The sequence below is a fragment of the Trachinotus anak genome, unplaced genomic scaffold (genome assembly GCF_046630095.1).
Source record: "Trachinotus anak isolate AG129_WGS33_773 ecotype Australia unplaced genomic scaffold, CSIRO_AGI_Tana_v1 ptg000006l, whole genome shotgun sequence".
NCBI classification, from domain to species: Eukaryota; Metazoa; Chordata; class Actinopteri; order Carangiformes; family Carangidae; genus Trachinotus; species Trachinotus anak.
Window position 1 is genome coordinate 1,355,786 of NW_027273857.1, and position 22,733 is coordinate 1,378,518.

At 43.4% G+C, this 22,733-nt stretch overlaps 3 protein-coding genes across 5 annotated transcripts in view; 2 read left to right on the forward strand and 1 right to left on the reverse strand.

Annotated features, from left to right (window-relative positions):
* Positions 1 to 3,989, forward strand: part of LOC139622372 (kalirin-like) — a 33,951-nt gene extending 29,962 nt beyond the window's left edge. Inside the window, exons 55-58 of one of the 2 annotated variants that reach the window (XR_011691228.1) lie at positions 34 to 205; positions 522 to 667; positions 773 to 3,602; positions 3,665 to 3,989. Coding sequence is in view for 1 of the 2 variants with exons in the window: in XM_071479648.1 (XP_071335749.1) it covers positions 34 to 205; positions 522 to 667; positions 773 to 958 (504 nt within the window). In the remaining variant the exon portion in view is untranslated. Of the gene's footprint in view, positions 1 to 33; positions 206 to 521; positions 668 to 772 lie in introns of both variants that reach the window. The other variant, XM_071479648.1, reaches the window with a different exon arrangement.
* A 1,763-nt stretch (positions 3,990 to 5,752) lies between these two features.
* bco1l (beta-carotene oxygenase 1, like) lies at positions 5,753 to 12,007 on the forward strand. Its single transcript, XM_071479684.1, has 11 exons — positions 5,753 to 5,963; positions 6,352 to 6,480; positions 6,633 to 6,762; positions 7,137 to 7,284; positions 7,405 to 7,552; positions 8,282 to 8,502; positions 8,986 to 9,252; positions 9,361 to 9,466; positions 9,544 to 9,638; positions 10,010 to 10,121; positions 10,249 to 12,007. The coding sequence occupies exons 1-11, from the start codon at positions 5,756 to 5,758 to the stop codon at positions 10,401 to 10,403; spliced, it is 1,719 nt and encodes a 572-aa protein (XP_071335785.1). The 5' UTR covers positions 5,753 to 5,755; the 3' UTR covers positions 10,404 to 12,007.
* eif5b (eukaryotic translation initiation factor 5B) lies at positions 11,400 to 22,600 on the reverse strand. 2 transcript variants are annotated; one of them, XM_071479659.1, is made up of 26 exons: positions 22,466 to 22,600; positions 20,705 to 20,821; positions 20,477 to 20,540; positions 20,143 to 20,307; positions 19,379 to 19,895; positions 19,065 to 19,198; positions 18,905 to 18,982; positions 18,668 to 18,818; positions 18,438 to 18,530; positions 18,226 to 18,312; positions 18,065 to 18,124; positions 17,601 to 17,878; positions 17,416 to 17,523; positions 17,170 to 17,280; positions 16,997 to 17,064; positions 16,567 to 16,708; positions 16,353 to 16,484; positions 15,775 to 15,957; positions 15,477 to 15,638; positions 15,078 to 15,209; positions 14,851 to 14,982; positions 14,645 to 14,721; positions 14,242 to 14,406; positions 13,986 to 14,124; positions 13,557 to 13,718; positions 11,400 to 12,156 (listed from the first exon to the last, which is right to left on the reverse strand). In XM_071479659.1, exons 1-26 carry the CDS (start codon positions 22,498 to 22,500, stop codon positions 12,049 to 12,051), a joined length of 3,600 nt encoding a protein of 1,199 aa, XP_071335760.1. In that variant the 5' UTR covers positions 22,501 to 22,600; the 3' UTR covers positions 11,400 to 12,048. The 2 variants fall into 2 exon arrangements, with proteins under 2 accessions (XP_071335760.1, XP_071335761.1); XM_071479660.1 differs by lacking the exon at positions 11,400 to 12,156 and adding an exon at positions 12,191 to 13,300.
* Between the last annotated feature and the right edge of the window lie 133 nt (positions 22,601 to 22,733).

Below are 22,733 nucleotides of genomic sequence, written 5' to 3' on the forward strand. Positions count from 1 at the left end.
ACTGGGATCAATACTGTTTTTTTGTGTGATCAGGTGAGTTACCTGGCGATGCAGGACAGTGTGGACGGTGATCCCTGTAAGTTTGTGTTGTGGTCTCGTGGCTCGGCGGAGCGCTTCACGCTACAGGCGTCCTCCGCCAGCATCAAGATGACCTGGGTGGAGACCATTGCCGCCCTGCTGGACGCCCAGAACAACTTCCTGTCTGGTGAATATATCCTCAGATCCAACTCACAAACATCCATGAATCCTCCCCCTCATTGAATCTCACTAAATCATAAAACATCACTAGATCTTTCAAAATCACTCCTTCATCTGCCTCAGTCATGACTGAAACATCACTGGCATTTTTGCATCCCCCTTAAAAATCTCTGCATCCCCTAAAACATCAGTCATCTGCATGAGTGGTGATTAAATTTCCCTAAAATCTCAGGCTTGAATCAGTTTAGTCCGACCACAGCGCTCCACTGACGTTCACACACAGACCTGATTTAGATGTGAGTCTGAATCTGATCTGTCTTCAGCTCTCCAGTCTCCCATTGAGTACCAGAGGAAGGAGGGCGGGATCCCTGTGACCCGCCCGCTGTCGTCAGGGCGGCCACCGTCTGCCCCCCCCACGCCCAACGGACATGCACCTCAGCCTCAGCCGGACAGCGAGCAGGATGACCAGGTGGGAGCTTCTGTCCTTCCCCTTCCTCATGGCTGAAAGAGACCGGAGTCAAACATGGTTCCTGGTGATTATTTTGCTGAAATCACGTGACCTTTGTCCCCCCAGGAGCTGGTTCTGGTGCTGCAGGACTTTGTGGCGGTGCGGGAGGATGAGATCTCTGTGTTTCGGGGGGAGAAGGTTCAGATTCTGGCGTCCAACCAGCAGGGTCAGAGTCTGGTTTACCGGCCGGCCAACAGCGACTCGCCGGCCGCCGAGGGTTGGGTGCCCCGCAGCGTGCTCAACACACACTGACACACATATACACACACAAATACACAAACACACACACACTGACATCAGGGTCTGGTTTACTATTAGTCCATAAAACACACTGACATGCACCCAAAATACGGCAAGCCGACAGGGCCAAAGGCATGTTTGGAAATTCTTTCGTAATGAAAGAAAATTAAATTTGCGGTGACAGAAATTAGAGAAAACTTTTGAGAAGCTGGAACATGATAACTTAAATGATAAATCGGTTATAAAAGTACTTACTTAATAAAGTTAAACTAATACATTAATCAATTTATCATTTTATCTTGACAGTATTTTGCAGTTAGAGGAAAAAACTAATTTATTGGAACAAATGTGAAAAATTAAACTAACTCTCTGGAGCAGAAGACGTTCAGGATCCTGTGACCCTTCAGCCTGATCTTGTGATCCCTCAGTGGGTTCCCGACCCTTATGTTGGGAACTAGACAGACAGATGTCATCGTCTTCAGGCTCCACCTTCATACCTGTGACCGTAACGATGCATGTTTCCTGACACACTTTACGCCCTGATTGCTTGCTTGTGTTCAAACATAAATCACACACACACACACACACACACACACACACACACACACACACAGCAGGTACTGTTAGCCTCCTCCCTCCCTCCTGGTGCTTCAACATTCAGCCAAAACGCACCTCCACCATCACCTTGTCCAATCAGACGCCGCCATCAGGTCGGCCTCCAGTTTACTGCCCCGAGCAACCAATCACCCCCTGATGACATCACAAACTATGTCCTCTTGGTCAGTGGGAGGGAGATCACGTCATCACATCATCATCATCATCATCAACAGCGACAGACTGGGACTCCAGGAAACTGCCGTTGCCTAGCAACAAAAGACAATTAAAAAAAATAATCAGTCTCCTGGAAGAGGTGAAAAGATCCATCAGCCAATCGGAACTGAGCTCTCTCTGCGTGTCATCCTGTGAATAGTGTGTATAAACAGACTGAGGACACACACACACACACACTCCATACACACACCACTGCTACGATGAAGATGAAGATGAAGATTACTATGATGATTATGATAATTAAGAATAATAGAATCTGTTTTTCACCTCAATAGAGAAAAAAATGAAACTGTTTGTCATATAAATGTTTGTGTGAGTGAGTGTGTGTGAGTGAGTGTGTGTGAGTGTGTGTGTGTGTGTGTGTGTGTGTGTGTGAGTGTGTGAGTGTGAGTGTGTGACAGCGTGTGTGTGTGTTAGTGACACTGTCCTGTGTGTGTGTGTGTTTTTCCGCAGACAGTTAGGTGGTGTCGCGGTGTAGCGTTGCCATGACGAATCGTTGTGTTTGCGGTGACACCCTTTTCTTTTCGTCTTTTTAGGGAACCAGAGCTGTGCCCCCCCCCCCCCCCCCCCCCCAACCCCCTCTTCCCCCATTGTAACCATAGCAACCGGCAGTGAAGCCAACATGGTGGCGTGTGCAGCTCTGGTTAGTTTGGATATTCTGATTATGCATTTCTTGTTTCTGTATATAGACCAGACCTGAACTGCTACTCCACTAACTCTGGACACTGAACCTGTCTGTCTCTCTGTCCACCTGTCTGTCTGTCTCACAGGCAGACAGCAGCTCAACCTACTGTGACTGTCTGTTTCTACTAAAACTAAAAACTGTAACCTTCAACACGCTCTCTACCTGTCTCTCTACCTGTCTCTCTCTCTACCTCTCTGTCTCTCTCTCTGTTTCTCTGGTGCCATTCTCAGACAACACCCCGGTCCTTAAAGGAGCTACGCGTCCATCAAGTGCACTACAGGGGGTTAAGGTGGGAAGTAGTGCACTATGAAGGGTGCAAGGAGAGACAAAGCAAACTCTAAAGGGTTGAAGGTGGAATGCTGCCTTCAAATGGAGCTCATAAGGTTGTATTTTTGAAGCCAACAACACGATATATTTGGTTTTAAGGGCAACACACACTAGTTTCTCATTGTTCAGTGACGTTGCCAGTGTGTGTTGCCCTTAAAAGTAGTTTAATGCTGCAGTCATGTCATGTGGGTGTTGTCCTGGTTACCACGTCCTGACATGTAAAGTGTGTTCTCATCAGTCGTCATTTGAAAAGCTCTGATATTTCCAACTTGGCGCTAAATAATACAGAAGTGCCTGAACAAACATACAACCATGGACGCCTCAGGTCCATGTTCAAGGTACTTAGGTGCAAATAATGGATACGGTACTGTAATAACCATGCATGGTATTTTTAACCCTCACATGACCAGTTGTCTGATGTCATGGACATGGGAATCTTTGGGATCCCACATCACGTGACCACAGCATTAGTCAGGTGGATAACGCCAGAAATGAACGCCACCTTGTTCAGGAACTGTTTTCAGGAATGGAGAATGATTTTGTGTTTTCAACATGTCGATGTCGTGACTGGGAATGCATAAAAGTTATGTTTATGGTGTTCAAAACGCAACTTCGCAACTTGTGAACTCGGAGTGCCCTGGAGGGATTTAGGTTTGATTGTAGTGCACTACAAAGGGCACAAGATTGTGCCAGTGCACTTTGACAGTCTTGTGGTGGAAACTAGTGCATTATGAAGAGTTAAAGGGGGCATGTAGTGCACTAAGGAGGGTTCTAGGTTAAAAGTGGCACACTATTAAGAGTTCAAGATGGAAAGTAGTGCACTACTAAGGGTTTCAACTCAAGCATAGTGTACTATTAAGAGTTAAGAATGGAAGGTAGTGCACTAAGAAGGTTTTAAAGTGAAAATAGCACACTATCAAGGGTTTAAGATGGGAGATAGTGCACTATACGGAAGATGTAGCATAGAAAGCAGTGCACTACGAAAGTTTTAAGGTGTAAAGTAGTGTACTATAGCAGGTTAAGGGTGGAAAATAGTACACTACAGAGGGCGTAGGGTGCTGTTTGAGACCTAGCCTTGTTGCCAATTGGCAAACTCAACTAACCAATCAAACAGTGTTATTTGTACAGAACTAACAGCTGCTAACTGACTGCTAACAGCTCTCTGTTGTTGTTTGTAATAAACTTCATTTTTCATCCAAATCTATCTGTATGTGGTATTTAATATTAATTATTCTGCGTGGGGATGATGGAAAGGAAAAACTAAAGTATCACACAGACACAAGTGTTCAGACCTTTTGCTACAACACTTGAAACTTAGCTCGGGTCGTGGACATGGTTTGAAAAGACACACACCTGTTTATATCGCAGCTGACAATGCTCCACTCATCTGCTGCTTCACACCATCACAGCGGTGAAGCATGGTGGTAGCAGCATCATGCTTCCCCCATGTGAGTGTGATTACATATTTTATTGTTGGTTTATTAATCCACATGAATATTTCTACAGCATTTACAAGTAATGCATTACAGCAAGTACAGCATTTCCCTCTGAAATGTAGAAATGTAAAGTACATCAAAGCACAGTACTGGAGTAAATTTATTGCCAGAAGTTTTTACGTACTTGTAGCATTAAGGTGTGTCATTGCATAATATGCTGTAATAATGCTGACTTGAAGTTTGAAATGGGGGCATGAACTCTGCACTCAAAGTCATGAGCCTTCGTGCACCACATTAAATAAAAATAAGAGAAAGTCGCAATATTTTTTACCCTGGAACAAACCAGAGCCATTAAACGTGATCCGAGCTGCAGTACTTTGCTTTATTAAATGTATTATGCAATCTGAATGATTTGCATTGTTAAATTAAGTAATGTGTAGGACACAGTGTTGGCGTGGCTCTTTCGGTTCTGTGACCTGCAGACAAATCCTGATAAAAAAGGCTATAAAGCAGTAAACTGATTTAACCAATTACACAGCCAGAGAGATAGCTGGTGAGTCTGAAGTTCAAACTCTCATCTGCGCCAATTTTTCACACACTTCAGTCATTCAGAAATAAAATTAAGGTAGAAGAGCATAAACTAATTACCTGGATTTCAAAATAAGAGACAACATAATCTTAAACAAAACAAATGTATCCAAACTTTAACTCAAAAACCTGACAAAAATTTTAAAGCAGATTTGTTTCTGTGATTTAGTAAAACATACTTTTATCAGCGTATGAATACTTACAGTTAAATCACTGTAAGACTTAGAGCTGCAGCAATTAAGCAATTTAGATTTTCAACCATTTTGATACTTAAATAAGAGCCACTACTCATAATATTAAAATTAACATTGTAGTCTTGAATCATTAATTATGGACTTCATAATAGTTCAATATATGCTATTTTGAAAAGTACATATGTACAAATGATGATATGGATTTTAATTATTTTGCTTAGCAGCTGGGAATAACACCTGTTTATAAACAGGTAATAATAAAATCACTATCATAATGCCGTGCACATTATCGTCAGCTCACAGATAATCAGTCGTCTTTATGATCTGGTTTGGGTTCAAGGACTCATCCAGCTACACTTTTTGTGTCAGCAAGTTCCCCTTCAAATTAAAAGCATTAAGAGGTAATAAAGCAATTTAGATTAAAACAGCGGTCAACTGTGTCTGACCTGAATTTTTAAATAAGAGACAATTCTTAAATTAAAGAAAAATTATGAAAACTAAGATGATATGTTAACATTTAAAAATAGGTTTAGTTGAACTAATTCAACAAATTTTGTCAGTTTACTCAAATATAATTTATTTCTAGTTAATTGTGACCCATGTTTTCCTCAGTGAGCTTACAGCTTAACTCTGATTATGGTCAGATAGCCAGATGACCCCAACACACAGTCTTTTATTTTGAAAAGCCGACTAAAGTCCACAGCAGCACTGTGGACTTTAGTTATGTAATCCACAAAATTTAGGTCCCATGTTGGGAGATAATCACGTATACACTGACAGAAGCTGCATAAAGCCAGCTGCCGTCAGTCTGTGGATTCAGTCTGTGGTCGGACTACAGCGGGGAGCAGTGTACTCTGGGAAATACACGAGGCTTATAGGTCAGAAGAAAAACATGCAGTCGATATTTGCAAAAAATGGGACAGAGACTCCAGAGCCAGTGAAAGCTCAAGTGAAAGGTGAGTTTCAGACAGGGCTTATGAACCCAGAGCGGTCCAGATATTCACTGGAGCGTTTTCTGATTAATTAAAGAGTGAAAAAGACAAAGCAAGTTTATGTGCGAGGAAGTTCCACTTTTTGGATTGAACCTATTTTGCTGCAGGAAAACTGCATGTGATTTATTTTCATTAATGGTTTTTAATGTTTAATTTTCTTGCACTTTTGCTGCTGAAATTTATGAAATGTATTAAATTTATCTTTACAGTTTTATTTTACCTTTGAGTGACTTTCATCTTCAGCTTTTTAGAGCCACAGAGAAAATGCAGTTTGCAGTCAGGCCTTTAAAATGGCAGCAAGGACAATAAACAGCATAAATCTATAGAAATGCACCTGTGTGTCGGCGTGCAGGCTCCATCCCGTCATGGCTGCAGGGCACTCTGCTGAGGAATGGGCCCGGTCTCTTCTCTGTGGGCAACTCCAAGTACAACCACTGGTTTGACGGCATGTCGCTGATCCACAGCTTCACCTTCAGCAATGGTGAGACTGATGTTAAAATGAAGATTAACATTTATAAAAGTGTTGTCTCACAATCACTATGCAATAGTATATTCAAAATATTATGGCAGAAAAGATGAGACTTACCTAGAAATAAATCACTGCATGTGTTTACAGTTGTGTTGTTGTTGTAGGTGAGGTGACTTACAGAAGCAAGTTTCTGAAGAGCGAGACCTACAAGCGAAACATCGGGGCTGACAGGATCGTCGTCTCCGAATTTGGAACCATGATCTACCCAGATCCCTGCAAAAACATCTTCTCCAGGTACAGTCCATCCAGAACAAGTAAAGATCTGCTTCAGTCCATTCAGAGCACATACAGACCCAAGACATCTGTTTCAGTCCACTGAGAACATGCAGAGATCTGTTTCTGACCACTCAGGACCTGCGAGGATCTCATTCAGGACCTCCATAATATGTAGAGATCTATTCCTAAAGATCAGTTTTAATCAATCCAGAACACCTTGATATCTACTGTGGTCTATCCAGATGCAGTGAGGTCTGTTTTAGAGCATCCAGGACACATAGAGCTTGTCCATGGGAGACATGAAGGAGCGGATCTTTTCTTTTTGTGTAAAAATAGTAAATTATTTCAGTAGTAAAACAATAAATGCTGAAACATCTTCCTTGTCTTGCCAGGGCATTCACGCACCTCTCCAACGTCATCCCTGACTTCACTGACAACAACTTGATCAACATCATTCGCTATGGTCAGGACTACTACGCCTCCTCTGAGGTCAACTACATGAACCAGATCGACCCTGTTACTCTGGAAACCGTAGGCAGGGTAAGTTAGTCTCACCTGCCTCCTCACAGCTCTAAAGGGTTCGTGATCAGGTTCAAATACTTCCTCAAATGAATCACATGTTGTGTTTATTCAAACGAAAACCTGTCCTTCAAAATCCAGATTAACTACAGGAACCACATTGCTTTGAACTTGGCGACAGCTCACCCTCACTATGACAACGAGGGCAACACCTACAACATGGGCACCGCCATCATGGGCTTTGGACGGCCTAAATACGTCATCTTTAAAGTCCCGGCTAAGGCCTCAGGTATGGTTGCCTTCAGTGGTTTGACTTCAGACACCTCAAGAATAGAGGGTTTATGTTGCAGTGAAGAAACAAACTGTCAATCATCAGATGGACGGTTGGAAATCTGTCACAAGCCAATTTATCCAGGTTCTTCTACAGACGACAGCAAGGAAACAAGACCGTCTTAAACTGTTTGCAGCAATAAAGTTACATAATTATACTTGAGCTTCAGAAGTCACATCAGTACGTAGTCACAGCAGAGTCTAATTGGTTTATCATGCAACAATCATAATAAACAATATAATGTAATATGCATCAATTTCATGTTCTCTTCAGAAGTCATTATGTGAGCAGGATATCTGATTTCCTTCTTCTGGGTCAAAGGATTAAGAACATTTAATGGAGGATTAGACCCACTAAGGGGACAGTTGTAATTTTGAGAAAAAGTCTGTATTTCTAGAATCATATGTGCAACTCGTAGGATCAAAACTACATCCTGCTAAAAATTAGTTAAAAATATAACAGCCTCTTAGAAAGGAAAAAAAAACAAACAGTAGGAGACAAGGTGTAGGGGAAGTTTAATTGCTATATTTTCCATTCTTTTGTTATTTTGCATTCATTCTATAGATATACAAGTATATACCTAAAGATAACTTTTGATATTTGTTGTTTTGAATGAATGATTTTTAAATTTTTTTTATTATTGTTCCATCTGCTGGTAAAAGTTGAGTAAAGAGTTTTGTGTTTCAGATAAAGAGAACAAAAAGCCGGCGTTGAGGAAAGTGCAGCAGGTCTGTTCGATTCCGTTTCGATCCACCCTGTTCCCAAGCTACTTCCACAGCTTCGGCATGACCGACAACTACATCGTGTTCGTGGAGCAGCCATTCAAGCTGGACATTGTCAAACTGGCCACCGCCTATTTCAGAGGGGCCAACTGGGGGAACTGCCTCAAATTTGACAAAGATGACATTGTAAGTCCTCCCACTTTTATTTACTGTTGATAGAACAGTGATATATCTGCAGTAATTTCCAACACTAGCAGCAGTTCACAGAACCAGGTTTGTTCTGGCCCATTCTTGTGTAAAGTGCAAATATATAAAGTACACAAAACAGATGCTTTTTAAGCTACTTGTGGGGTTTCTCTGGGTATCATTCCATGGTCCTTTATATTTCTGGCTGAAGCTGCAAGCTTCAATCTTTTGGCCACTTGTAGGCAGCAGAACAAACTAAAAACAATAACATCTGATATATTATCACCTTATGAAGGTGTGGTGGTTAGCATGTTAGCAAATAGCTTTCTACTTTCACCTTCAGCGATGCAAAACAACATGATCATCCAAAGGGAGTTGAAAAAAAGATTCACAGGTCTCGAGCCAAGTTATCCATGGACAAATGATTGACTTTTCAGAAAAAGCAGAGTGGTAAGATGACTTCTCTCTCTATATCTGTACCAGACACTGTTTCACATCATCAACAGAAAGACAGGAAAGGAGGTGTCCACCCGTTTCTATGGTGATGCCCTAGTGGTTTTCCACCACATCAATGCCTACGAGGCCGACGGCCACGTGGTGTTTGACCTGATCAGTTACAAGGACAGCAACCTGTATGACATGTTCTACATCGAGAACATGAAACAAGAAACCAGCAGCTTCATCAAGTCCAACAAGACCTTCTCCCCACCAGTCTGCCAGAGATTCGTCCTGCCGCTCAGTATCCACAAGGTACAGCTTGACCAAAAGATACACCTTGGACATCAAGGTGCATTTTACTTTCCAGTTCATCATCTTATGAAGTGGAAGTCTGGATTAACAGTTTGTTTTGTTTTCCAGGAATCTCCCAGAGGAACCAACCTGGTGACGCTGACAGACACGACAGCCCAGGCGGTGGTGCAGGAGGACGGATCTGTCTACTGCCAGCCCGACACTCTTTTCCAAGGTTTGTCAGCCTCACTGTTAGTTATTTATCATTTAAATGCAGCTTCATTTTCCCAACATAATATGATTACTCCTCAGGTCTGGAGCTGCCAGGGATCAACTACAACTTCAATGCTAAAAAGTACAGATACTTCTATGGTTCCAGGGTGGAGTGGTCTCCTCATCCCAACAAGGTGAAACACCCGCAACACAATCAACTCTCAAAAACATTTTTTAGTCATGAATCATCTTAGGAGCATGACTTTAGGGATGGAGGTCAGTCAGTCAGCTGGTCCACCTCATTCAGACAGAAATATCTCTACAACTATGAATCCTACTGACTTTATTGATCCTCTGAATTTTCCTCTAATGTCACCAGATGTTTCACAATTTGGTTTTTCAAATCTGACCAAATATTGAAGGGACTGCTGTGACTTTGAGGATGAACAACTTTTCATCAAGCACTAGTCTTGTGCCTTTGCCATCCCTAGAGAAATACTGCTAGCATGGCTTCAAATAGCATATCCTCTCATTAGAATTCCCCTCTAACTCTTTCATCCAACAGATTGCCAAGATCGACATCGACACCAGGAAACACATCGAGTGGCAGCAAGAGAACTGCTACCCTTCAGAACCAGTGTTTGTCGCATCACCGGGAGCCGTGGAGGAAGATGATGGTGAGGGATTCACCTTCTTGTTGAAACCACACCAGTTAAAAACCAAAGCGCAAGTCACATTAAACCATCAGAGTGGAAAGCACCTTTAGTTCTATGGTTCTGACTGTTTCTATTTTTCTTTCTTCAGGAGTGATCTTGTCGTCAGTTATCTCTCCGGATCCAAATACTTCTCCTTTCTTACTCATCCTCAACGCCAAAAACTTTCAGGAAATCGCCCGAGCCTCTATCCCTGCCAGTGTCCACATGGACCTTCATGGACATTTTATCTCTGCTGCTGTTTGACCATCAACATGTCAGCTGAATTAATTATTTATTCCTTTATGTAAATTGTAGAATATTTTGCTTCTGTGTAAATGTTTGGAAAAAAATATTTGGAAAAATGTTAAATTTTAAAAAGTTGTGCAATTCGATATACAGGACATGTAAATAGATAACAAAAATGGAAAAAAAGCCATTTTCTCTTTCTTTATTTTTGGTACTCTTTTTCTGCACCTTAAAAGACTGTTTAATCTATTAATATATTAGAAATGCAATAACTTACAGCTGGACTTCCATTAAAGTTTTATTTTCTTTCATATTTTGTGCCTAATTTGAAGAAATTGCATCAAGGCGATACTCAGATATCGTGGCCTCGAGAATGGGATGTACGTCTGGACCTGAAAACAACATGCCTTTGGCTCTGGCTGTCACGGACGTATAATAAACACAATATCAATAAAAATAAAAAGCACCTCTGACCAATCGGTATCAGTGTACTCAAAAGAAAAATACAGCAAATTAGCTGTGAAATGTACTTTTCCAGTTTGACTTGAAAATGAAATAAACTGGACTTTTGCATTTGAAACAGAATTACATCTTCATTATAAATATGTCACAGAAGCAGGGAAACTTCTTCCAAGCTGCTTTAGTGGAAGGTTTTTATCAGAAATCATCTTAAATCAGATCAAGACAGAATTTAAAACAACTTAAAGGCAAAAGTTCAGTTCTCTTTCACCATTTCCAATGATTTCAGTCGCACAGTCCGCCAATTTGAAAATGACTCCATTTCACATCTAATGTTATTATCATTACGACTGCGACTACGGATGTAAATTAGCATTTTTGCTACAATCCAGCATGTTTACTTTCCTATATGTATTGTGTATTTTGTACTGTTGTTCATTAACATGCACTGACCCTAACAAATACATACATAAATAAATAATAGTTGAGTTGATGTTCCAGGTTGTTCTGCTGCAGATGTTAACACGTTTGAAATGAAAACTCTCACTCGGTTAGTTTCATCAGAATCATGGGAATTTATTACATCAGCAGTTGCAGCAAAAACTGTTTAAAATCCTCACTGTCATTCAAACCCCCCCCATCCCTCCAACGTGGCTGACAAACTGTGCAGCAAAGCCGTCAATACTGAAAGTCAGCTTCTTAATGTCTTTAATGTTGACACCATCGCTGCTGCTGCTTCGATGATTTGAAAGAAAAAAAAATATCATTTTTCCTCCTCCAGCCCTGTTGCCGCTCAGTACAATCCCACAATACACCTGGCTGGCTGAACATTGGCTTCACTGACTCGTAGGCCCCGTTACGCTTGTTCGCCTCAGTCAGGGGAGGAGGGGGCGGAGCCTGGGACATGAAGGAGCAGCCACAAATCAGAGCAGAAAAGAAGAAGAAAAAATAACAACGTTGATGCTGAAGAACAGGCACGTTGGAATACTGAGTGTTTGTGTGTGAGTGTGAAATGTAGGCTAAACTATCACTGTTTACAACAGTGGAAAAAACTGTTCGTTTCTCACAGAAAAACACTTTCACGTCTTTTTTAGGTCATTTTGTCGTTTTTTTCTTTAATTTTTTCCCTTCCGCCAACGTCTCATCAACTGAGGGAGGAAGTGTGTGTGTGTGTTTATCTGTGTGTGCGTTTGTTTCAGCTCCCTCAGATGATCTCGAAGGTCTTCTTCAGCTCCATGATCAGCTGCCAATCAGATTTCTGCATCTCGTCTCTGAACCAGTTCTTCAAGGCGTCGATGGACGCCCGTGTGATCTGAAACACAAAAACACTCCAACGTTGTCACTGTGGACAAAACTGAACCTAAAGCTACAGAAGAACAGTCTGAACTTCTCAAATAAAAGCCTGGAAAAACACCAGATGAGCAGAATTATTTGTACATGGTAAATTCAGTATAATGTCCATTTCCAACTGTCATGTCTCACTCATTCATCTGCTATTTAACTCTCAAAACTGTTTTTATTACCTTATTAATTTTCTGCAGTGTTCACTAAACTAAATGGAATACTTTTTAAGACCACATTAAAATGTAATTTATCACCTATTTCATGATGATACAGGAGAAAGACAGAAAAACAAACAATAAAACCTGCAGTTATTCATTAAATACATGAATTTATTGACTGGTATGTCATAATCTTGTCAGAACTTCATCGCTGTATATCACAATTATTCCCAGTTATATCATTAATCAATTAATGTGATCTGGACCCATGATGGATTAGTGAAGAGGCCAGAGGTCCAGGGGCCCGAGGGGTCAGAGACCAGACCCCAAAGAGTCAGAGAGCACATTTAAAAGACCACACAGACATGATTCTATTCAAGATGAATTAGTGCTGAGGAAATGAACATTATAAAGTTTGTATTCAGTATTGAGAATTGAAAATTAGTAATTTAAACTAAACTAAAAAAAATAATTCTAACCATGAGCACAAACTGAAGTAAAGGTTTATATAATCAGTAAAATGATCTGACAAACCACTGAAACTGACCTTTCCTATCTATTTCTATCTACACTTGACCCAACATTCATAAAGTAAATGTTTTTTCTAAGCTGAGCTAAAACTACCACTGAACCTCTGAAACTAAAACTCAACAGATTCTGTTGTTTTTACAACCCATGTTGTATTTTGTAGGCTTGGACATTATTTGTACACATACAACATTTTACTCTCCCCTCTTTCCTCTCTTTTCTGTCCGTCTTACCTTCTTTGTGTTTCTTTCTTCATCTCTCCTTTGCATTCTTCCTTTTTTTTCATTTCTGCCTTGTCTTCCTAAAATTCACTTTCCTCCCGTCAGCTCTACTTTGACGTGTGCTGACAGTTAACAGAGGGGTTGGAGCGCGCTCTGCTGGACAAACTCTGGTATGACACCATTACCCCGAGCATCTTTTTCTGCACTGTTCCGTAAAAAAAGTTTTCATATCGGCACATATCAGATATCGTATACACAGATACTGACTGATAGGCCAATATCAGCTGATCTGTCTACTCTGAAATCACGTGTATCTTCCTAAAATCATCTTTTCTAGTTATTTTGCAGCAGAAAAAACAAATTGCACATTTACAACTTCAAATTGTTGAAAATGTGATTTTTAAATAAAACAAACATCCATTAAAAGACGTTTTGTCCCCCCTCAGTGGGCGGGTCCTCACCTTGCTGACAATGATGTCTGTAGCTTCAAAATGGCGGCCGTACATCTTGGGCGACTCCCCAGGAATGGGCTCGATCTTGACACAGATCTCCTGGCCTTTCTTGGCGGTGTCGACGGACTTGTGGTTCATCTCGATGCTCGTCACCACACCGATATCCACAAACTGAAACACACATCACACGTAAACACCAACGCAATAATTGTGGTTCATTTATAAGATATATAATATGAACTAAATAAACTCTTCTCTGAAAGTCAACATATAACGTGGAGTGTTCAGGGTCCCTTGTTTTTTTCATTATAAACAAACATATATATTGTTATACATATAAGTGTTGTGCAGTGTTCAGTGGCTCTACTGTGTCGTCCACATCCTCCTGATGATGTCAAATAAACTAAAACACACAGACTCTGTCTCTCAGTGTCTCACCCCTTTGCTGGGGACACAGAGCGGCGTCCCTTGCTTCAGGATTCCGGCCTCCACCGTCACCCCCATCACGATGGGATCTCTGGAGTTGAAGATGAACTGAGGAAGAACTCGCAGCTTCACCGGAAACACGGCTATGTGCCTGACAACATGTTAAAAAAGACGCTGCATTTACTCCAAACTGTCACTGGTGAAAATAATGAACAAACTGAAAAGCTCAGATCAGGAGATGATTCCTTGTGTCTGTGTGTTTTCCTACTTGAACTCGTCCTGTTTGGCCTTCTTGTAGTCCTCTCTGTACTTGGTGAAGGCGTCAAACAGGTGGTAGATGATTTCAGCCGAGAAGATCCGAACTCCCAGACTGTCGGCCATCTCCTGACTCTCCCGCTCCACCTTCACGTCGAACGCCAGGATCACAGCGTACCTGTGGACGCAGCACAAAACTCATCAGTCAAACATACAGATGTCAGATAAACAGACTTCATACTGTCATGATACTGATTTCAACCGTCACCCAGTTTATTTCACTGCAACATCTTTCCCACATTTTCTGTCTACTTCATTTCTGCTACATCAATCTACATGTGTTCTTTATTTATATCAAACTATTTATTCTTCTCAAGTCTGGTGATGTTGGTGTCAAGTAGAAGCTGAGAACATACTGCGGGTCGTGTTCCAACATGGTCGACGCCTTCATCACATCCTTCTTATGAACTGGACCGATGTTAATACCAGCGTACTGCAGAGACACACAGGGGTCAGAGGTCACTTCTTTGGTTTCTGCTTCTTGTTGTTTTTCAGAGTAAATGTTCTCAGACAGTGCAGCTACAACTGAGACAGGCAGGTAAACAGACAGACAGGTACTCACTGGGACTTTAGATGTCCGGAGGAACTCCAGCAGAGCCTCCAGTGATCCCAGTGTGGACGCCTGGACGTAAACTCCTTTCTCCTCCAGCTTGATGGAGTTCAGAGTCTGTTTAAGCTCTCGCACCAGTTCATCCTGAAAACCAGCACCAGTCAGTCAACTGGGAGTCTCACACAGCCAGAACAGTCTGCTTTGACACTGGTGGGTGTGGGTGGGTGTGTGTGTGTTACCCTCAGGACGGGGACCTCGTCATCCCTCTCAGCCACCAGCAGGGGGAGCCCAGCCAACGTCTTCTCCAGGTCTTTACCCAGAATCTTCACCCCCTGAGACGTCGACACCTCTTTGTGCTTCTCGTATTGACTCTGCACAAAACAATCAATCAATAGATCAGTCAATCAATACAACAGGCACCTCATCAATGTATTTATCAGGATGGAAGAACAGAAAACATGTCAAGTAAATCTGATATCTGTATTATTAGAGCAGTACATTCGTCAACATGAAGCCAGAAGCTTATGATGTTCAGTGTCCACATACTTTTGGCCAGACATCAAGGGTCATGAGGGGAAATGTATTGTGGAAAATTGCTGCTTTTATTTTGTAAAACCAGTGACTGTAGAGCGGTTTACCTTGACTCTGAGCTCCTTCAGAGGCGGAGGCAGTAGTAACCCTCTGATCTGTGTGACGATCGGCCCCTCCACCCCCGGGACGATGATGGTCTCTCCCTCCCGCAGACGACCGTTGATCAGGATGACGTCTATCGTCGTCCCCATCCCGGGCAGAGCTTTCACCTGAACACACAGACGTCATCAGGCTCATTTACTCTGAGAGGGAGTCTCTCTCTCTCTCTCGCTGTGGGCTGGACTTGAACCCGGGCCGCTGTGGTAAGGACTAAGCATTATTGTACGTGATAACAGCCTTTCTTACCTCCATGACCTGAGCACGCAGCTCATTACAGTGTGCTAGCCGGCGGGCTAACATGGTCTGGGTGAGCTCGATCAATAGTGCAATGAGGTTTCCCATCCCGTCGCCGCTGTGGGCCGAGGTGGGAACCAACGACACAAACGTCCGGGGGTCTTTATTCTCATAGAACAAGGCGGCGTTAAGACCCTGAGGAACAAAAACAGCAGACAAAGGACTTCAGTGTGATGATTAAAGGTCACTGATCACAGATAATAAATATTAATATAAAATAATTATAATATAATAATCCCTGTTCGTCTGAAGCAAAAACCAAATACAATTTTTACACAGAACCTCTAAAACAAACAAACACACTATTTATGAAATTAAAGGAAACAGCACAAAAGTATTTTTACACTATGGAGCTGCATATTTTATTATTTGCATAAATGTAAAAAAAAATAAAAATAGAAGTGTTGCCGTTTGATTTTCAGAATGAAGGAAATAAATGAACACATCTCAGAGGAGTTCTCCTCCCTGGGTAGAGAAACACTATAGCAGTGCTGTGATTGGTTCATGAGTGATGATGTAAGGATTATCACCTGTTGGGCGAACTCCACGATGACGGCCTTGGCTCGCTCGTCGAACTCGTCCTTGGTGTTCTTCTTCTGCTTCTTCAGCGTGGCCACGATGTCAGTTTCTGGACTCTTCTTCCAGTCGTACAGACGGTCGATCTGACAACAACAACAACCACATGGTCAGGAAGCAGGGGGAAGGAACGGGTGAGACACACCTGAAGGTGAACAGGTGTCAGACCTTGTTGAGGGCGACGATGAACGGACACTTCTTCTCCTTCAGCAGGTTGATGGACTCGAGCGTCTGCGGCTCCAGGCCATGCATGATGTCCACCACCAGGATGGCGATGTCGCACAGAGAGCTGCCCCTGTTCCTCAGGTTACTGACCGAACAAAGAGGCGGAGACACCAGTTACTCATTGCAGCTGCAGTAATCAACCAGGAATTAAACCTGAACCCCGGGCGTCCTGTTGTGTTGAAGGGTTGTGGGATATTTGATCTCTGCTCTGCAGAGACAGAGGCAACAGAGACTAAACTAGACCGTGAATGAAAGATTCAGTGAGCGATTCTTTGGCGAATCAGTGGCTGTGTGTAAACGGTGAAACACTGTCAACCTCACAGGACTCTGCCAGTCGCTGCTCTCAAGGTTTCCAGGTTTTGCAGGTTGTTACCTGAATGACTCGTGTCCTGGTGTGTCGATGATCAACATGCCAGGGATCTTGATGGTTTCTTTGTCAAACTGCACAAACACAAGTCAGCTTAATACACATCAACACTGAGTTAATTTAACCAAGAGTGTGTGTGAGTGTGTGTGTGTGTGTGTGTGTGTGTGTTGTTGTCGTACATTTTTCACCATCCTGGTCTGCTCCTCGATTGTCTCCTTCGGGACGTTTGTGGCTCCGATCTGCTGAGTGATTCCTCCGGCTTCACCGTCCTGAACATGAGTGTGTCGCAGCTACACACACGGCACAAAATACACAACACAAAATACACACACAGTTAGTTGGTAAACACAACGGTCATCTGTGTATCGATCTGTCTGTGCAAACAGTAATCAGCCAATAAACGATCACCAGCCAGTTAACGTTACCTTGTCGAGGATCTTGGTCTTTCCGGTGTCGACGTGTCCGAGCACACACACCACCGGAGCTCTCAGTGTGTCGTAGTCCACGTTCTTCAGGTTCTCTGCTCGCCGTTTCTACGGAAACAGACACAGCCGGTCAACCACAGATGGGGTGAAAAGAGACGAGCTCTCAATCCTCCTGCGTTCCTCACCTCTATTCTCCTCTTGGCCCGGTCGTACAGTCGCTCCTCCTTCGTCCTCCCGTCGTCATCCTCGCTCTCGCTGCTCTCGTCCTCGCTCTCCTTCCTCTTGCCCCGACCCGCCGACGTCGACTCCTTCTCCTCCTCACTTTCATCCTCCTCGTCTTCATCTTCCTCCTCATCCTCCTCGTCGTCTTCCTCGTCTTCCTCCTCCTCGTCCTCCTCGCTGCCTGCAGGCCTTGGGGGAGCGGCGGTCTCCTCCTTCACCTCGATGTGGACTTTCTTCAGCTCTGACAGACACAGTTTGACACTGTTACTGAAAACTCTCTACGATGTTTTTAATTTTCTTCTAAAGGAGATCACGGACCTCCAGACACTTCTGGTTAAATCAAGACAAATCGCTTCTGCGCCAGAAATTCATAACAAGAAGTTGGAAATAATAAAAGTGCAGTTTGTTTTTGTTCTCCTCTGCTCACCTTTCTCCTCGTCGCTGGCGATGGCTTCCCAGTCGTCTACAGCGGCGTCGGGCTTCGCCTCTGTGCACAAAGAAAGTCAACTTCATCAAGTCAACAAAATCATCCTCCTTCATTTCCCCTGTCCTCCGAACTCCTCCTCTCTTTCAACACGTGAGTCTCACCTGGCTCTGCAGCCGGCGTCTCAGCCGCCGTCTCCATGGCAACAGGCTCTGGAGTCTCTGACGTTGGTGACGTTACCTCTGACGTTTCTAGGAAGGAAAGGGGCCTTTTGTTTAGCAAAGAAAATGCTTCTTATTCAGGTAGACAGCAGCATTAACAAGCAGAGTTAACAAGTGTTAACCAGCAGCAGCGTTAACCAGCAGCAGTGCGGTACCTTCAGGAGTTTGGGCATTGGGCTTCTTCTTCCTCTTGTCTCCATAAACTGGTTTCTTCTTTGGCACAGAGTCTTTGGATGGCACTTCAACACCTGCACACACACAGGTTCAACATGAAATGCTCCATTCAGCCTTTAACTCCCTGATAACTCTGAATTCATTGGATCAGAATTTTTGAATGACCAATCAATCAGTGAATAATGGTTGTGATTGGTGGATGGACTCTCACCCTGAGCCTGCAGCAGCTTGAGCGTGGCCTCAGCCCGAGCTCGAGCTTCTCTCTGGGCTTTCGTCAGCAGCTTCCCCTCCTTCTTCAGACGCTCCTTCCTCTCCTTCTCCTTCTGCTTCTTCTTCTCTTTACGCTCCTGCTCCAGACGCTCCTAATGGGGGGTGGAGGGGTTGAAAGGTCAGAGAGGGGACTGACAGATAACAGAGAAATGGCAGATGGGAGGTGTTTGTGTTTTACCTGCTCCAGCCTCTGCTTCTCCAGCTCCTCCAGCCTCTTCAGTCTCTCCTCCTCCTCTCTTTTGGCCCGCTCCTCCTCCTACAACAACAAACAAGAACAGGTCAAAAAGGCCCCAAACTTTCATTGTAACCCCATGACTACATTTCCCAGGATGCCCCACCTCCTTCATCTTGGCCAGAGCCTCCTGCATGGCCTTCACTGTGGCCTTGCTGGGTCCTTTCTTCTTCTCCTTCTCCTCCTTCTCTCCCTTCTTCTTCTTCTTGTCTTTCTTCTTCTTGTCGCCCTCGGTCTCCTCTGCAGGAAGACGCAGCAGCAGAAGAAGAAACACGAGTGAAAAGCTGCAGCTTTAAACTTTACAGTCGTAAGATGTTTGCTGCAAAAGGTGTCGTGTCGTTAAAAATAAAAACGTGTGGTTGTGTATTTATTCCACTTGTCAAACTACACTTGTTGATTTTATTTTGAAATCCATCGTACCCTCAGCTGCTGGCTCCGCCCCTTCTGGTTCCTCCGTTGCTGCTGCAGGTGGTGCTTCCTGAGGGGGCGTGGCCTCGGCCGTCTTCTTCTCTGGCTCTTTTTTAGGCTCTGCGCCACCCTCCTTCTCTTTCTCCTTGAGCTTCTTCTGCTTCATCCTCTCCTCCTCCTTTTTCTTCCTATCCCTCTCCTTCTTCTCCGCCTTCTTCTGCGCCGCCGTCTTCATCTTGAAGCCTCCTCCCTCCTCCTGCTGCTCCTCCTCGTCCTCGCTCTCCGCCTTGGCTGCCTTCCCTTTGTTCTTCTTCTTCTGCTCTCTCCTGGAGGTGAACTCTTCATCGTCCTCAGACTCGTCCTCCTTCCCTTCTCCACCTCCTCCTTTCCTCACGCCTTCATCCTCGTCTTTGTCCTCTTCGTCGGTCACTGAAGGTTTTTTGCCTCCTTTCTTACCTCCTTTGTTCTTGAGGCGAGATCGCGAGCTGCTGTCGTCATCAGAGTCAGAAGGAGGAGCAGCAGGAGTCGCCTGGAGGAGCAAAGAGACAGAGTTCAATAAAATCCGGAAAATATTCACATTTGAGGAGCTGGGATCAGTTTTGACATTTTTGCTGTTTCAGATTCACCGGATGGAAGGAAAAAGATTTGTTTGTAAAAGCTCTCACTCTGTTTCCTGTTTATCTTTGTTGTTAACGGCCAAATTAAGGCAAAAACCTCAAAAAATTATCTTTAAAAATTAATTAAAATAATAATAATAATAACATAGTCACACTCACCTTCTTGTCTTTCTGCTCTCCGTTCCTCTCCCCATCAGCCTGACCTTCAGCTTCATCACCCTCCTCATCCTCGGGGCTGGCACCACCCTTCCGCCCCTTTCTGGTCTTCTTCTTCTCTGGTTTGGGAGGCTCGACGCTCTCTACTTCTTCTGTGGTGTCTGCTTTCTGTGCGGGGAGAAACAGTTGAGTTAACTGACCACATCTGCTCAGAAACCCCAAGGCTGCGTTTCCCTCTGACCACGATTAAAGAGCAGTTCAGGAACACGTCACACCACCATGACAAAAATGAAGAGAAATGTCTTCCTGTTTCTCTGGACTCCTCAGGTGTGCTTACCTTTGCCTTTCCTCCCTGAGCCTCCAGAGACAACTCCTCCAGCTCCTTCAGGATGTCGTCCTCGCTGCAGGAGGAGAAACTCAGAGTTAAGAGGCTGAAAAAGAGACGATTCTAAGCCTCACAGACGAGGAGAGGAGACGAAAAGGAGAAAGAGAACAGAGGAGGAGCTGAGGAGGAGAAAGAAACAAGGCATGAAGGTGAGAGGGAGGAGGAGGTGCAGTGTCGTACTCAAAGTCATCCTTTTTGGCTCCTTTCTTCTTCTTCTTCCCTTTTGGTTCCTTGGAGGCTCCAGCTCCTTCGATCTCCGCCGCCAGAGCATCGATGTCAATGCCGTCATCTTTGGCACTGAAGACAGATCAATAACAACATCAACCAATCAATCAATCAATCCATCAATCAATCAATTAATAACTGAGTAAAACCAGGTCAGAAGCTCAGTTTAGATGAGACAAAGATCAGCTCTGAAATGTGACAGGACACAGAGGTGGAGAGACATTAGCAGAATAAGCAGGACTCTCTCTCTCTCTGTGTCAGGACAACATGAACAGATGAAAAGCTGCTGACTCTCCACTTTCTTCACAACCCTTTCATTTCCCATCATCCCTCTGACCCGCAGGAGAGCACACGTTTAACGTAAAGCACACAGAGTTCATATAAAATAAAATGTTCTGTATCATCTACTGGATATCCTTCATATTCAGCATCTTTTGTTCTTATCTATCATGTTTATCACAAACTGTAAAACAGTAAAAGTTTGAGACAGTGGAAGAAATACCTGCAAAATGTCACTGAAGTAAAACGATGATAATGATTGTCAATGAAAATAATCGTCAGTGAAGCTCTGACAGTAATGTATTGATTAATAAATTATCAATAAAATAATTTGGTTTTTAATAAACAAATGTGTGTTAGTGTGTGTGTGTGTGTTAGTTCTTTCCTGTCTATGTTTACTGTCTAACCTGACTATGTTTTCATCCAACTTTAAAGTCACTTAAAAGTCTATATTTTTGAAATATTTTCCACGAGACCTGCAACATTAATCGTTCAATAGAAAATTAATTGACAACTATTTTGACAATGATTTTAGTTATTTATTAAGCAAAAACATCAAATATTTGCTGTTTCCAGCTTCTTAATAATGAGGATCGAATGCTATTCATCGTGAAATATGACAGTGAATGAATGAATGAATGAATGTAGTTCAGTTTTGGACCATTGGGTGAATAAAACAAGCAATGTGAAGACAGCACCTGTTAATTTTTATTATTATCTGGCTGATCTGCTGGTCCAGACCCATGCTGGACCAACTCCTGCTTTAGAGCTACTTGTCTGTATGGGTCCTCTTTCATGTTCACGTACTTACTGTCTTCTCCTGTGGATGTTTCATGTTGTTGTAACTGTAATTAAATGTGTTATATTTATGCTGCTCTGCTTCACAGCTCACCACAGGAGCACCGACAGCACTGTGTAACTGCCTGGCAGGGACCTCAGGTGTGTCAACCACGGCTGGCAGACTAAATTAAGGCTGAGGATTTACGCAGGTGAGCAGGTAGTCGGAATTACATCAGTCTTTTCTCATGGAAACAACATGAGCCGCGGCCAAGAGGCACAGATAACCGGGCTAACAGATAGCTTAGCTCGCCTCCACTCCTCCGGTGGTGGCTCTTCTTAGCATTTAGCTTCTACCTTCCACAGGTTTCAGTCTGCGCTGTTTAAGCTGAATTAAGGAGTTTTTCCCCGGCTGTCAGGGCTGAGGCTAAACCCCAAGTTTCGTGCTGAACCGTTTTGAGGTTGTTGAAACCATCACTTTGACTCACACTTGCACTGACGCGTGGTTAGCTTCTGCTAGCGCACCTAGCCGCTAAGCTAACAGAGTAAGCAGCGGGAAAGCAGCCCGGTTTGTGGGGTTTTAACGGGGCAGGAAAGTTCGCCACCGCCGGGTATCAGTGTGGACAGGTGGTGTGTGGCGGCAGGTGGTGCTTTCTCTACCTGTCCTCCCCGGATTTCTTCTGTTTCTTCCCCATCCTGCCGCTGCGGTTCTCCGGTTTGCTCCGCTGACCGACACGACGGCTCACATTAGACAAAGATCGTCTACCAATATACACGCATAGCGGAGGACTCACTCCGCTGCTTTTCCTTCATAGTCCCCTCTGTGAACGTTGCTAAGGAAAATATAAAATTAATTAAATAATACAAAGCAACAATAAAGGCAAACAATGATCATGTTATGTTAAAAAAATTCAAAAATAATAATATT

Coding starts and splice junctions, on each gene's coding strand:
- bco1l (XM_071479684.1), top strand. CDS start 5,756: ATGTTGGGAGATAATCACGTATACACTGACAGAAGCTGCATAAAGCCA. Junction 6,481..6,632: donor CAGCTTCACCTTCAGCAATG/GTGAGACTGATG, acceptor TTGTTGTTGTAG/GTGAGGTGACTTACAGAAGC. Junction 9,639..10,009: donor GGTCTCCTCATCCCAACAAG/GTGAAACACCCG, acceptor TTCATCCAACAG/ATTGCCAAGATCGACATCGA.
- eif5b (XM_071479659.1), bottom strand. CDS start 22,500: ATGGGGAAGAAACAGAAGAAATCCGGGGAGGACAG. Junction 14,722..14,850: donor TCCGGACATCTAAAGTCCCA/GTGAGTACCTGT, acceptor GTGTCTCTGCAG/TACGCTGGTATTAACATCGG. Junction 14,407..14,644: donor ATGTTGGAACACGACCCGCA/GTATGTTCTCAG, acceptor CTGCGTCCACAG/GTACGCTGTGATCCTGGCGT.